Source organism: Spea bombifrons, chromosome 5 (genome assembly GCF_027358695.1).
Source record: "Spea bombifrons isolate aSpeBom1 chromosome 5, aSpeBom1.2.pri, whole genome shotgun sequence".
Classification (NCBI taxonomy): Eukaryota; Metazoa; Chordata; class Amphibia; order Anura; family Pelobatidae; genus Spea; species Spea bombifrons.
Genome location: NC_071091.1, coordinates 60,040,274 through 60,056,415, shown reverse-complemented (window position 1 = coordinate 60,056,415; position 16,142 = coordinate 60,040,274). Strand labels below are relative to the sequence as shown.

The 16,142-nt window shown below is 37.9% G+C and overlaps 1 protein-coding gene across 1 annotated transcript in view; it reads right to left on the bottom strand.

The window, feature by feature from the left end:
* GALNT1 (polypeptide N-acetylgalactosaminyltransferase 1) overlaps positions 1-16,142 on the bottom strand; it is an 88,965-nt gene that overhangs the window by 25,691 nt on the left and 47,132 nt on the right. Inside the window, exons 5-8 of the mRNA XM_053468269.1 lie at positions 8,257-8,464; positions 3,877-4,047; positions 3,644-3,761; positions 2,988-3,168 (exon numbers count right to left, since the gene is read on the bottom strand). Coding sequence (XP_053324244.1) covers positions 2,988-3,168; positions 3,644-3,761; positions 3,877-4,047; positions 8,257-8,464 — 678 coding nt within the window. The remainder of the gene's footprint in view (positions 1-2,987; positions 3,169-3,643; positions 3,762-3,876; positions 4,048-8,256; positions 8,465-16,142) is intronic.

The following is a 16,142-nucleotide window of genomic DNA, read 5'->3' as shown; positions in this document are numbered from 1 at the left end:
TATGACTCCATATCAGCATGGGTTTACAAGGGATCGGTCCTGTCAAACTAACCTGATCAGCTTTTATGAGGAGGTGAGTTCTAGACTGGATCGGGGAGAATCGCTGGATGTCGTATATCTTGATTTTTCCAAAGCATTTGATACGGTGCCACATAAAAGGCTGGTACATAAAATGAGAATGCTTGGGCTGGGGGAGAATGTGTGTATGTGGGTAAGTAACTGGCTCAGTGATAGGAAACAGAGGGTGGTTATTAATGGTACATACTCTGAGTGGGTGACTGTTACTAGTGGGGTACCACAGGGGTCAGTTTTGGGTCCTATTCTTTTTAATATATTTATTAATGACCTTGTAGAGGGATTGTATAGTAAAGTATCAATCTTTGCAGACGATACTAAGCTCTGTAGCGTGGTTAACACAATAGAGGACACTGCACGATTACAAATGGATCTGCATAGGTTGGAGGCTTGGGCTGGGATGTGGCAGATGAGGTTCAACACAGATAAATGTAAGGTTATGCACATGGGGAAGAAAAATCCAGGCTGGGAATATGTATTAAATGGGAAAACACTGGGGACGACTGACATGGAAAAGGACTTAGGAGTCTTGGTTAACAGTAAATTTACCTGTAGCGACCAGTGTCGGGCAGCTGCTGCTAAGGCAAATAAAATCATGGGGTGCATCAAAAGGGGCATGGATGCCCACGACAAGGAAATAATTCTACCATTGTACAAGTCACTAGTCAGACCACACATGGAATACTGTGTACAGTACTGGGCACCAGTGTACAAGAAAGATATAGTGGAGCTGGAGAGGGTTCAAAGACGGGCAACCAGAGTAATAAGGGGAATGGAAGGACTGCAGTACCCAGAAAGATTATCAGAATTAGGGTTATTTAGTTTGGAAAAAAGACGGCTTAGGGGGGACTTAATAACTATGTATAAATATATAAGGGGGCAGTACAGAGATCACTCCCAGGACCTATTTATACCCAGGACGGTATCTATAACAAGGGGACATCCTCTACGGCTGGAGGAAAGAAGGTTTCTACACCAGCACAGACGGGGGTTCTTTACAGTAAGAGCGGTGAGACTATGGAACTCTCTGCCAGAGGAAGTGGTAATGGTAAACTCAATAAAAGAGTTTAAAAGGAGCCTGGACGTGTTTCTTGAAAGCAATAATATTACAAGTTATGGATAGTAGATTAATAGGGACAGAACGTTGATCCAGGGATTTATTCTGATTGCCATATTTGGAGTCGGGAAGGAATTTTCCCCCTGGTATGGGGCAATTGGCATCTGCTTCATAAGGGTTTTTTGCCTTCCTCTGGATCAACACGGTAGGGACACAATATGTATATAGGTTGAACTTGATGGACTTTGGTCTTTTTTCAACCTTATGAACTATGTTACTATGTTACTATGATGCATCCTTTGTGAGAACAAATGATATATATATATATATCTATATAAAAAATATATATAGCTGTGTTGGTGCTATCATGGCCTGAACCAATAAGGCTCAAAATATATACATAAAAATTGATGTCATTTTTTGAGGATTATTTGTCGCGGGTGGTGCTCAGATTCAATTCAGCTGTTTCATTACCCCACACTTTTAACATCTGAAGAAAGGGTGCATCTGCTACTCCATTGCCATTTGGCAAAAGGGAAGCTTCAATTGCGGGCTTTTCTTAAGGTTCATATTAAATATGCCGAAACAGCTTGAGATAATTCTCAGGATTTATCACTGGCTGAGAACAATGTAAACTAAAACACTGTCTAAATGAATCTGTCAGTGGGCATTGCTTTCATGTTTGCCAGCATGCATACATTACAAAGCTGGTCTGAAGAATAATACACCAAAACGTTCTTTATGAGATCAAATAAAAAGATTTACACGGATCTGAAATGCATTGCTTGTAGAGTGTATGGTGTGTATGTCTCCGGCAGAATAATTATTTTCCCTACATTTTGCAAAGGTAATTAATAACTCCTTGACTTTAACCCAAATATTTTGCTGAAGCAAAATTATAAGTTTACAAGTTGTTCTAATTAATAGTATGGTTTTAAATCATATGAACAGTATATGGAAATAATGTAATTTAAGTTAATATGCTTTATTTTTATTTTTTAACTGCATACCCCAATTACCTATACAAGAAATGTAAATCACAATATCTTAACAGGTTTATGGAAAACAGAACTACAAAGATTTTTCCACTTCAAATCTAAGGCACATGGTTCATCATAGTTTGTTCTAATGAGATAATAGTCTCCCCGGAGTATATTCTTCTCTGTGCACCGATAGTTTTTTTTCATTGGGGCAGCTGAAGTCAGTGTATCAGGCGGAGGCCTGGTTTCCATGGCAACCCGTGCCTTCCAGCTAACGCTTGCTATACTGCCAAACAGCATTTCAACGCTCCAGGAGAGCGAAGGTGAATGTGATTGTTTATGGCAACAGCAGCCGCGTATAGTTCTATGCGATTTCACTAATTTTTAGAGATGCTAGTCTAGACGTTAGAAGGACAAACCTTTGGGCAGGTTTATGAGGTTTTTTTTTTACTTCATATTTCCTCAAGAAGAGTTAAGTTCCACAAGACCAGACTTCATCACGCTTGTATTTACAATCTCTGTTATTTAAAACTCACAAATCAAATTGTAATGTCATTTTGATAAATTCTCAAGAACTTCACACTTTTTAAAATTCATATTTAATGGGTATTTTGCCGACCTCGAGATATAGTAAAAGTGCTTTAATAGCTGTAGATTTCCTGATGCCACCGTGTACTTACCCATAACTGTAAAATGACAAAATGTAGAGAAAAGGAATTTAATTAAAAGCATGGCAGTATCCATCTTGTACAAATAGACCATCTGTCATCCTAAACTGAACATATTAAGAAATGATTCGACGTGATTTGACTATAGTTGTAATTTGTCTGTAATAGAGCACAGAATACAAAGTTGTAAAAGGAGATCTTGCTTACCGGGTGAAATAATATAAAAGAAGTTCTTAAATTCATCCATCCATACTTCTGCAAGTCTTCGGTTATTCTTGTTTATGATTTGCCCTGTACCACCAGGAAAGGTGTATGGTGTTGCCTTTCTAAATACATGTCCGACATGAGAACACGTCACAATTTCTAGCGTACCACCACATTGCCATATCTGAACAAAACACAAACATTATCGTCAGTTACTGCTCTGTAATATATACGTTCACTATAGCCACGTTTTAAGGATATACATTAATTTTTAATTGCCAGCTATTCATGTGTCTTCATCTGTCAAGTGTTTGTATTAGGCTGTGTTTCTATGTGACACAAGTGTTATAAGAAATAAACTCGCAGACAGGTTAATGGCCCCATTGCTGCAAGAACTCGCGGTCTAAGCAGAAGCTGCAAGGAGACACTGCCTGATCTGTATCTTCTAGCAGAAGAAGGTATGCAGGAGCATCAGATAAACTTATTTTTATTTCTGGATTATAACCTTGTCAAAAATGATTTACACTCTCAAATGCAACTGTATGCAATGCAGAAGCGCTGAAACATGCACGCAACCCTCACAAAGTAGGGCTGGACGATTAGGAAATATTGCCCAAAAAAAAGCCATATCATGGAACAAAATGGTAGTTGTTACTTACACGGAATGATATTTCTAAATTTTCTCCTCCCCATATATCCATTCCTGCATCATATGTTCCAATTTCCTGAAAATAATCTCTGTCTATTGAGAAGAGACCTCCTGCCATAGTAGGAGTCCTAGAAGAAGGGAATCAATATATGTTTTAGCTGTTTTTTGTTTAGTTTTTTGTTAAATTAGTGCAATTTATTATTATTGTTATTATTATGAACTACCTTAATATAAAAGAATTACCTCACAGGGAGCGTTCTGTCGCCTCTCCTACGATCCATTTCACGCTGTGGAACTGGATACCATCGGAAGTTTAATTTCCAATTGAACCCACCGTAAGTCATATCAGAACCCGCCATATATTCAAAGGTGTCATCGCTTATGACATCAATGATTGGGCACACCACTGTCCTCCTAAATTTGGAAAACAGGAAACAATGTGAAAAAAATATATATATACCTACACTAAGGGACAGCAATTAAATTATTTGACATAATCCATTGGAAAAAAAAGGTGTTTTTTAATTCTGGAAGTGAGTTTGTAAGGTGTATAGATACAGAAGACAGCATATTGTGTGGACAGAGGCCAGCGTGGTAAAGCAGATAAAGCATCAGTTGAGTAAACAAGGCTGGCTATTACAATAAATGTAAGAATTATCGACCATGCATTTCTCTTTTTTTTTTTTTTTTTTGATGTACAATAAGCGAGTACCTCATTGCACTTGTTCTACAGAAATCATACTTTTACAATAACCTGTGTGAGCTGGGATCAACCTATCACATATTTTAAAAAGAACTAAATAAAAGACTAAAAAAAAAAAAAACTAAAAAAATGGATGTTTACAATTCTGAAACGGTTAATACAAGATACTCTGCAACATCCTCTGCTAGACTTGTGCAAATGGATCAAAAACTATTCGAACAAATTCTTTGTTATCAGTCCATTAACAAACTATTTCCTACATTTTCAGTTTGGAGGAAACTCAGAGGGCTTTTTCAATTTGCTTCTTGTCTTTTCTTGTTCTTCGCTTCTTCTGTATTCTTTCTTCCGTCTTCTTTCTTGGTCCATTTCTCCCTGATATCTGTCCAGGACTCCTGGAGCGCTTCCGCATAACGGCAGAGCCCGCGTGACACCCTCTCCCATGATTGGAGGAATGGGGCATAGGCTGGCCACGTGGGGAACACTGCGGCTCTGCCTTTTTGCAGAAGTACTCTAAGCAGCCAGACTAATGCAGACAGATTCACGGAGAAAGAGAGGTGCAGAAATGATTTGCATTATTCTGACCTGGTGTAGTACTTGCTCAACATATTGGAACCACTGCCCCATTCCTCATTGGGGGAGAGGCTGAGCACCAATGCTCCATCCTGCTGGATAAGTACTACAAAAGGCCAGTATAATGCAGACGGATTGGTCGATAAAGAGAGGTGTTTCTAAACTTCTTTCTCCGCAGATCTGTTTGCATTAATTCTTGCCTCCTGCAGTACTTCCCCAAAAGAACAGAGCCATGGCAAGCCTCATGTCCCCATGGCAAGCCTCATGGGGACACCCTCTCCCCCATTCCTCCAATAGTGAGTGCGGGTAATTTTTTTCACATTGATGAGACAGTGTAAAGTCCCATTATAGCTTTACCAACAAAGAATGCTTTCACACACATAACTTCTGCAAAAGTGTGGGCAAAATGCATAGAAGATTCTGATGAATCACTCCATGCCTCTTCCTTTTAAAAATAAAAAGTGACAATTGTCTATTGTATAGATTAAAGGGCATATAGTGGCTGGGGTGTCCCTTTAAAGTACTTACCAAGTAGGATAGATATGCAAAGTAGCATTTCCAACATTACAAAGTAAGTGCATCAATCCATCATGTATTCAGCAGACAGTGCTGTAATGCATACAGATAAAGTGTAATCCAAGAAGTTATACTGTATATAGAGTCAGACACAAAATAATGACTGCTAATGAGACAATGGTATCATTAGAGCTTGACACAGCTATGGATTTCTCTTTCTGAAGTGGTGTGCAGAAGATGTACTTCATTGTAAATGTGAGACGTAGCTCATTTAATTATTGGCTACGACATCACACAGATGCAAAACATATAAAACACCTGTTTCCTTTAAATACCTACCTACCATTTTCTACTAATGCGAACAATAGTTTGAGAAGGTTTAGTTATGTTACTGCAGAAGTTAATTGTGTCAATCCCTTTGTACAGCACTGCGGAATATACTATATAAAACAAATAATAATCTATAAAAGGAAGATAATATTGGGGTTTAATTAGACACAGACACCTGTCTAATTGAGCCCGGGGATAATATTTACCACAATGTTCCAATAATCGTTTCTTTCTTTTGCATTTTTTTTCTTCCAGTGAGATTACCCAGTGAGGTCACTTAGCTGTTTTTATGGAACACAATGAAACTTCTAGCTGTGCCAATATAAATGGAAAAGGGTTGTCTAATGATCAATTAGCCTTTAAACTTGGATTAGCGAACACAACGTGTTGGTGATGGTTACAGATAAAGGGTCTCTATACACCTATGAAGATCTTCTATTAAAAATTATGTCTAGTATTTCTGATCCATTTGATGTTATCATAATAGATGAATTTGGTTTTCTTACAAACACAGGTAAATGTCTAAGTGACCCCAAACTGTTGAATGGTAGTGTGTGTGTGAGTGTATATGTATGTATATATGTATGTATGTATGTATATATAAATAATCTAAACCTGTGAATTTAAATATTTCGAAAAATGATTTTTATTTTATCAAGGAAATATTGTCCTTTTATGCGTGAGAGAGTCAGTCTTTGCATAATATTAATAGTTCTTTTGGGATACGCCAATTCAATACCATTATTATTAGTATGCCAAACAGTTTTCTTCCAAAAATTACCTAATAGGAATGTTTTGCACTAATTAATGAGGGGAAAAAATGATCACTGCAGGGTGTTTCCACATTAAAATGCCTAAAAACAAACTGTACAAGCTATTCCTATAAAAATCATAATCCTACATTCAGTTCATATAATATTATGATAGATACTTTAACAAAAACTAGAATTTTTTAAAGACTAATGGCAGTTAAAGGGACACTCCATCCATCACATGCATTTTAACTTATATGATAGCCGTGTGGCCCCATTAAATTTTTATGGTGTCTGTTTTGCAAACGAATGGAGGACCCTGCAGTATTTCTTCCCCTAAATGCCAATTATATATCGCCTCCAGTCAGTTTCAGTGCTAGCTGGACAACCGCTGCAGGTGGCGGTCAATCTGAATGGGAATGCTTGCCTCTGATTAGGCTGCTTCAAAAAGCCAATAAACGTTGGACCATGGATGAGGAGGGCTGCAACTTTTTGGTCTTTTTTTTTTTTTTTATTTTATTTTGGAAGAATGCATATAAAAGTACTCACAGAGCACTTCTTTTAGAGGACGTGTCTGGGACATTAGACTGTCCCTTTAATCTTGTATTCCAACAAGTGTAATAAAAACAAGCCTTTTTATACAAGGCAGGTGGTGCAGAAAGGTGGAGTTTCATGCAAAAACTGATCTAAGACAATATACTTGTGAGGAATCCACGGTACTATTGATTGCCATCACTATGGCTACGCTCTGATTAATAAATCCAAGATAATTACCGACACGGAGGCCACTTATTTTAATCTTGTTCTATTGACCACAGCTTAAAGAGAGGGAACATGGCAAGAGCAAGCATGTTTTTTAAGCAGAATATAAATTTACACTGTAGGACTACGTAAACTTGCATAATATAAAAATATGCCGTATGTATTCCACGGATATAATAAAGCAACTACCATCCAGCTAACCGAGGACCAATGGAAAGAAACAGGAATAAGATGTACTAATGAATGATGTAGTAAAGAATACAGTTCTTACAAAAAGCATTAACATGCAAATTTTTCATTTGCGAGACTGTATGGGATATTAGACTAGAAAAATAATGACATAAAGGGTGCGTGTCAAATGTTGAATTTGCTTAAAACACAAGTCAAAGATTAAAAGATTATTTAATTGGCTGAAATTTGTACATTACAATAAATGATTGTTTGATTGCTAGTAATGAAGTGCTTCTATCAGGACTAATCATTGATTTTATTTTGGCTGGTGATGCATGACTGGTTTAGGAGTGCATTAAAAAGGCATTCCTTTTTCATTATTTAATAATTTCGGTGTTACAATCAAAGAGAGCAAGGTCTGTTCTATATACCAATGAGGATCAACCGAAACTAAAAAGGTGTAGTCCGTGTTTTATATTCAAGCAAGCAGCTACCATCAAAAGTTAGAAAAGCAGTATTATTTATAAAAAAAAAATTCCCTAATTCACTCTATAAACCGGATAAAATGCAAATCGCTATTAATGCAGGTCTTTTGGTTGTGTCATAGAGCAATACATTTTCTATGGTTGCAGAGTTAGGGGCTTAAAATACATACACTTCACAGCTGTACCAAATTTTTTAATATACACAACATAAATATATCCAATATAGTGACATGTTGCAGTTGGTGAATAGAACCTGGAGTACAAAAAAGAAATATGCAAAATGCTACACATCCACCATAACATAATCAGTTACAACCGCTGTGAAGATATTTACCTGTCGTGTTTGATCCGAGCCAACAGAGGTTCCAGCCATCCAACAGTACATTCACAATGTGCATCTAGAAATGTAATAACCTGCCCTTTGGAAGCCGCGGCACCCCTCAGCCTGGCCCTGATCAACCCAGAACGTTGCTCCATGCGAAGCACATGCACCGGTACCGGCAGTTTTTTTACGTAACTCTCCAGTGGCCTCTTCAAAAAGTCTAAAATGGGGAGAAAATGTTATGGTCAGAATCACAGGTCAGTATACAAAATACCAATAATATAGTAGAAGCATTATTGAACACTCATCTACAGACACCAGACAAGCCAGAAGGCTTGTTTTTTCCTCAGAAATCTCATGGTGCTGCCACAACCACAATGGATTCTGGGTAGGCGCATGCAAATAAGGTAAACAATGATCACCTTTTGCCTCTATATCCACTTTATACATGGAACCCTTGAAGGTAAATGCCTGCTGTACATCCTTATAACAACCTTTAGACAAAACTTGGGTAAGAGGTGCAGTAGCCAGATCACCACTCATGGACAGCTGTTTCGTCCTTAATGGGACTCGTCAGCATTATGCATTTTTGAGGTTATCAATCTTCATGGGAAAGAAATGGCAGTTTAGTGTAAGAGGGGCTAAATAAAAGCTGCCGAAATCATTTGGCTTCTTAGTGGACATCTTTAGTATAACCCACGAAGATTACTCTAGCCATGATATTCAATAACTTAAATAAACATATCTATATGTCTTCTCTTATATAAAGTAGACACCCAAAATAGCACATACTAGGATTTACATACATCTTATAAAGTTTACAGCATATTTTATAAAGGCAGGTTTAATGGCTTCCGTCCTCAGAAAGTGATGATCATATTTCAGTGACAAAATAGAAAAAAAAGGTCGCCTGGGAAAAGTGAATGTACAGAGACATAAAACACAGCAATGTCAATAAAGTTTTAGATTAATAAGAGGGAAACGTTGCTTTCCATTAAAGAATGGATTAAAGAGGTTCATCTTCTGAATCCCCTTCATTTGTGCATCTGTCGCTTTCAGAGCCGTCTGCTGAGACATGCCTGTCTGCAGCTCCAGAAAGTGTCATGTCTTCACTGTGAATAACGGCCTTTGTGCTAATGCAATCGATAAAATGTGAACTCCCTGGGGGAATCTGCTTGTTTTTCAGTTGTGGCCTATCATTTTTTTGTGATAAACACTTTTTTTTTTTTCTTAAGCACGTGAAATCCCTGAAAGTATTAATGCAGAATAAATCTGAAACAATGAAATTCAACTTGAGTTGGATGACAACGCAATACGATTTTCAAGTAAAAGGGACATTTCTTCACTTATGGTTGCTTTGCATAAACATGCATTTTTAGATATAAATGCAATGCTTAAATAGTAACCCACACAGAGACGAAGGGCAAATTTAGCAAAGCAAACAAGATTTTTTTCTTCTGTAACATACCACCTAGCAGAGGGCAAAATACCCTCCAGTGGTACAAAGCGTATGGACACTGCGGGCACCTGTACTGTCCAGCAGCTGGTTTACTTTTAATTTTGATTCCTATTAATAGAAAACAAAAAGTTTAGGGCTTACTTTAGACTATGATTGTTGCTGAAGGATATCTATATCCTTATGGGTTATGATGGTTTCCAGTACTGTAAATGACCACTTGTGCCTCATTATACAACCTAGAAGCTTGCTCCTAGTATGTAAGGCAATTTGGTTTTGTATTAAAAGCGATGTTGGCGATCACTGAAGAAATCCTTTGATTGCTGTGGTAATAAGTAAACTTTTCAACCTATCTACCAGAATCACTTGTTTTTACATCCTCCCAACGGTCCCGAAGTCACATTCAACTGTTATTGTCAAAATGTGCCATAGGTTATTATTTCACTATTTGGGAACATCTGTGATTAATGCTTTGTTGCATTTTTGCTAAAGGTTCCAGCTTTGTTGGTGACTAAATCCCTTACTTTTCAATCAAATATCTGCAAAACAATTAAACTGATGGGAAAACAAAGTACACGCTATAGTTAATTACGTTCAATTATGCCAGAAGTTGTGTAGGTTGGATTTCACAGCCATTATTTATTGCACTGAAACAGTTCCAGTCATGTTTGCACATCTCATCCTTAGGAACAGAAATACCACATTTACTTGGTTTCTGACTGACCTAAAGTGATCCTATTTTATCTCAACAATCAAAATCAGCTGTATATCAGTCAGTGCTAAGAGATTTTCCCTAAAACTGCCTTTTTTTTAAGGAAATAGTTACTAGAACAGAAGGTAAATATGATACTATAAGGTAACTGATACAAATATAAGTTATATTGTAACATGAGATGGTACTGTTGCTATGCTTCCTTATGCTAATGATTTATTTGTTTGTTTTGTAGTCCCATTGATGCTCTGTCTCCTGCCCAAATAACCCTCTCCGCATTCCACTGAATTCTTCCTGGTGCCTAATTCCCCTCCACTTAACTTAAGTCCTATTAAGCCATCTGTATTGCTCTTCTTTACATTGGTTATATCATCCCTGGTTGGTCCCCGTCTTCCCCCTTCTAATGATCAGATCAACTGGCCCCACCAAACCAGCCCTCACTGCACACACTTGATGCTCTACTAGCCAGAGATAACAGTGTGAGTCTCTAAGTACTTACCAATACTTATCATTGTTTTGTTGCCCATAAAAACCTAATGTTTTTCCTAATAGAGTGAGTATAAGTTTGCATCCTGAATGGTGTTGTGTCGTGACTGGTGGCACGGTTCTTTGGAAGACTTTACCCAGAGAAGCTATCTAAGGAGCAAGATGACAATAACCAGAAACCTCCCTGACAACTTGGTTCCTCTTAAATATATCACAAATGAGTAACTAAAATGCATGTGACCGACAACATGCCAGTTTCTAGATGAGCGGAAGGGAAAAACGTGGGAACTATTTATATACATTTTCCAAGATCCTGATAATGTGTGTGACATTAATGTGCTGCTGTGTTAATTATTTCCCTGGTGTGTTTATAAGCAATACAGTATAGCTTCTGTCCTACTAATAACCCTGAAAAACTGTTTTTAACAATAGCTGCTTAATAAATAATAACATGCTTTATTTTGAAAAATGTGATTTGGTCAAGTACATTAGAAAGACGCATTCCACAACTAGATGCAATAAAGAGACAATAAAAGAAACAATTTTAAAAGAAGGCTACAATGCAGGAGTTCTAATAATTTGCAAATGCATAAATAACATGGTCATTTCAAATTAGGCAGCCCCCCCGTGGTTCTGCCAAAGAAACGTGCATGAATTAGCGCTAAGTGACCTTTGTACAACAACCCTAATGAAACCAGAGGAATGAGATATCCCTAATGACATATCCATTGTGAGAGAGTCTTGAAGACACGAGAGGACATTATGTAAGCTTTTGCGCAGTTTGTACAGTTTGCGGTTTCTCCGGAAGCAAAAGCATAGGCAAAGTTCACAGCCAAGTAAGAGTCAAACAGGAATGACTGCAAGTAAGGGCATATTAAATTATGTTTAATGGGGAGTATTTTGACTGTAAAATATTAACTTTGTTTCATAGAGAAAATGGCAATATCAATTCAAGTTTGTTTTTTGGCCATAAAGCTGCTATGCAAAATGTAATAACTCAATACCACAAAACAATATGCAGAGTGACATATATACACGTCATTTGACATTAAGCACTGGTAAATTGTAAAGTATATACTGTATATGACTCAGCATTTTGTATCATATACACAAATTGCATTTACATACATGTATATGGAATTTGTATATAAAACACAAAATGCTGAGTGATGTATAAGTACCTCATAATACACCAGTGGTTAAAGCCAAATGACTCTTATGTATGTCACTTACATTCACAGGAAGGAGTCAGTCATGTGGTCTCATGTATTTTAATGTTTTGGGGTGGAGCAGCGAGAAGAGTACAGACAGAAAACATCTACCTGGGGACTCCAACATTACAAACGTTGGTACCCTGGGACGCAGTTGTCTCTATAGAGACGTGACTTTGGAGTATTGCCTTTATATTGAAAACATGATATCATTACAGCCTTATGGCTTCAGAGAAGCTGCTAAGAAAATGACAACGCTTAAGGAAAATTAACAAAACAAGCCTACTGGACACTAACACAATTTAAAAGTGCAAGATCGTGTGAGACTTGTACAATATGTAAAACCAGATGGGCCAGGGATGGGGACAATTAGAGGATCTAGACCCATATAGAACTCTAGTTCCACTGTAGACATGTGGCATTTCACTTTAAATGGCTGCAGTCTGTCTTACTGCTTGTGCTGCCTTAATCAGCAAACTCTATGGTCTATTAGACCAAGTTTTTCCTGTAGTGGGCCACTTGATCAGAAATGTATGTGTGCGTGGGCCTGCACTCATTTTTCACTGAAAATATGGCTTTTTACCTTCATAATGCATATTAATACAGGGTTAATTTGGCGATAAAGAAAAAAGCAGTGGACAAACAGTTTTTTGAGCAACCTTTATATGTAATTCTAGCAATACTAAATTACTTAAACAGTAAAACAAAGTCAGTCCACAGACCATTTAAAACAAGTTTAGTCAAATAAAACTGCACAAGGCTTGAGCACACTGTGGGTACAAGCTGGATTTAAGCTGGCTGATGCACACTGGAGGCAGGGCCAAATTAAGAGCATCATGGGCCTGGTGCTGAGGATTTTGGTGGCCATTTTATAGCCCTGCCACACAGACGCCCAAACACAAACACACCAGGACAGGCTCTGCCACACCAGCACCCAAACACACACACCAGGACAGGCTCTGCCACACCAACACCCAGACACACACACCAAGATAGCAGGGATGCACCGATATATAGGAGGCTGAAACTTATCTGCCGAAAATAGCATTTTTGGCAAAATGCTGAAACTAAAAAAAAAAATCATCCGCAGGGGCCCTGCCGCTTTCCTCTGTGTTGCTCAGCAGCATATCTTGCTCCGTCGAGGGGAAGCAGGAACCCAGCGGAGTCAAGTGAGTGCGTGTCACCTCACATGACTCCGCTCCGTTCCTGTTTCTTGCTCTCCTCCGATGTGATGACCCTCTCCTTGCCACGAGGGACACCTTCTGTCGGCCAGCCCCCTCGACTGTCACATGCTAAAAGCCGCACAACGGCTGCTTTGAACTTCGCAGCAGGGCGGCCACTTTCAATGTGGTCTGCCGGCCCACGGACTGGTGGGCCAGTCCGGTCCTGCTCACTCACGCATTACTAATCTGTCATGTTTGTCGTGTACTATGCGTTTATGAATTCAATGTAGAAAGTAGAAAAAAGGACAAAGAAGAAAGGAGAAGAAACAAGCAGATGAGAGACATGGAGGTGAAGTGGTCGGCAGACAAGGGAGACGTTTAGAGAGCCTGAGTAAGAGTGTGAGTAAGTGTAAATGTGGACATCGGACAACGAACTTCGTTCTAATTACCTAAATTGTGTATTATGTATCCTTAACTGTGCATATTATCCTTCCACCGAATATGTTTATTGTATTAACTTTGTTTATATTGAATAAATGGAGACAAAATACAATTAAAAAAAATAATCAAACAGCCACCACTGTCATATATAAAGTATCATTACTGGTACTGTACATATTTTGCATTTGTTTGGGAAGAGCTCTTCCTAATTAACAGTGTAAACGGTCTTACTTGCATCTCAAAATGAGCTGTGTAGACATCTTAGTATGACTGTGCCAACATTACCAAATAATGCACAATAATTACTGAGCCAGGGCTTCTGTTGCCTTGCCAGCTATACTCCAGAACACACAAACTAATGATCACACTGTTTCACTTTGTTGTCTGGCACCTTCCTACGCAACTTTGCCGTTAGTTCTAAAGCACAGAAGAGTAAAAACACATACAGGACTAGAGCAGTCTAAAATCTATTAAATTATTCTCTCTCAAATGACAATGACATTTGTAACAATAACAGTAATAAAGTATAAGTCATTGTTCAATTCAACTAGTGAATTTTTATCTTTTCTATTCACATTTTTGGATGGACCTAGATTTTTTTAATAATAAAAGTTTTGTTTTAATTGCTGCTTTTTTTTTATATATAACGGTTTGAAAGTAATGATTTGCGGTCTAAATAAGAGCATTTGATAAGCTATACTGTTAAATGTAAGATATGTTAATGAAACTTGTAAGCAATCTGCTTAGATTCATCATAATTTTTGGCAAATGTAGAAGCAGTGCTTTGGATATATAGAATATTTCATGCTTTAGGGTATACTGCAAAACGACAAGGGGCCATCTCTCTCTTTTTTTTTTTTTTTTTTTTATAGGGGCAGATTAAGAGAATAATCCTGGGAAAATTAATCTTCAATACACACATTTATATTTGTAAATAAAAACATTAGTAGTATTTATATATAAACTACATTATTCTTGTGTATATATGTAAGTGCCCTTAACAGCTCTGTCTGAAGCTGCCACACATTTATACTACCATGGAGCTGGTTTATAGAGTGAAAAGTATTATAGTGGAGCCCCTGGACAAATGTCCTTTTTACTGAAACTAAGTTTGATATTTAAAGAAAACGTAATTTTAAAAAAATCATGACTAGAAAGCTATAACAGTATTCTCTCACTCACACATGCTCTCACACTCTCACGTTCTCTCTCTCACTCTCCATTAATGTCTCCCTACCTTTTCGGCTGCCTTCCGCTTGTCACCGCGTGTTCAGTTTTCACTCCCGGAGCACTTCTTCAAAAGTGCAGAGCTCCCAGGTACACCCGTTCCTCCCAAATTGGCAAAACAAGGGAGAGGATGTCCTTGTGACTGCGCTCTTTTGCAGAAGAACACAGAGAAGCCCCAATCTGAAGACAGACGTGCAGGTACTTCTGCAAAAGAGCGGTGTCACGAGGACAGCCTCGCTCCCGTTCCACCCTTTTGCTGAAGTGCGCTGGGAGTGAAAACTGAACACGGGGACAAGTGGAAGACAGAAGAAAGACAGAACAAGGATATACATGAAAAGAAGCAGAGCCAAGTAAAAGGATACAGGGGCATGAAAGCGATCGGCGCATAAGGTAGGGGGACAGAGAAAATATCTAAACCCAGATTATTGGCTGCACCCTCAATTTAAAGATTTAAATTAGGGGGAAGTGCAGGCTTTATATAATCATGACAATACGTTAATTGCTTTTCTCAGTAATCTGACACAAACTGCCCCTTTGTATGCATAGTTAAATAGAGACATCTCACTCATTTCACAACATATGCATGCAAAAGCCAGCAAAAAGTTTCGGTTCACCTTAAGTAACCTTCCGTTCTCTGAGTGAATAAACCCCACTATGTCTAATATACTCTGATGAGCAGTTCCAACTTTCTATAGGAATGAGTTAGTCATTGTGTTTACTAAGCTTTACATGTACATTTGCACCTTACTGCATCATTCTTTTAAGGGTTCTACAAACCAAGAGGAAGACAGAAAGGAAACAGAGTTAACGGGTCAGAGTTCTATCAGATTTGTTCTTGTAAGTTATGTCACATAATGGACACATCTGTTACATTAGGCACCAGAGACTTAAGGTCAAGTCATTTTTATTGCAGGAAAGAAATTCAAGTTTTTTTTTTTGGTTTTTTTTTTAAAAACAAAAAAACACATATTATGGCACAGAATAAACAGAGGCGACAAAACTTGCCTTTGCCATAAGATGCTAATATATAATTGTCAATCATAATGACATGATGCATACAAAACATCAACACTAAGGTAGTCAAGGAAGGGTAGATTGATTGCTTGGTTGGTCCTTGACAAAATGCTTTTGTGTAAAGTTTTACAATCTTGGTTCAATTAAATAAGTAAAACTGCCCAAACGCGAAGAGAACGTAAAGATTC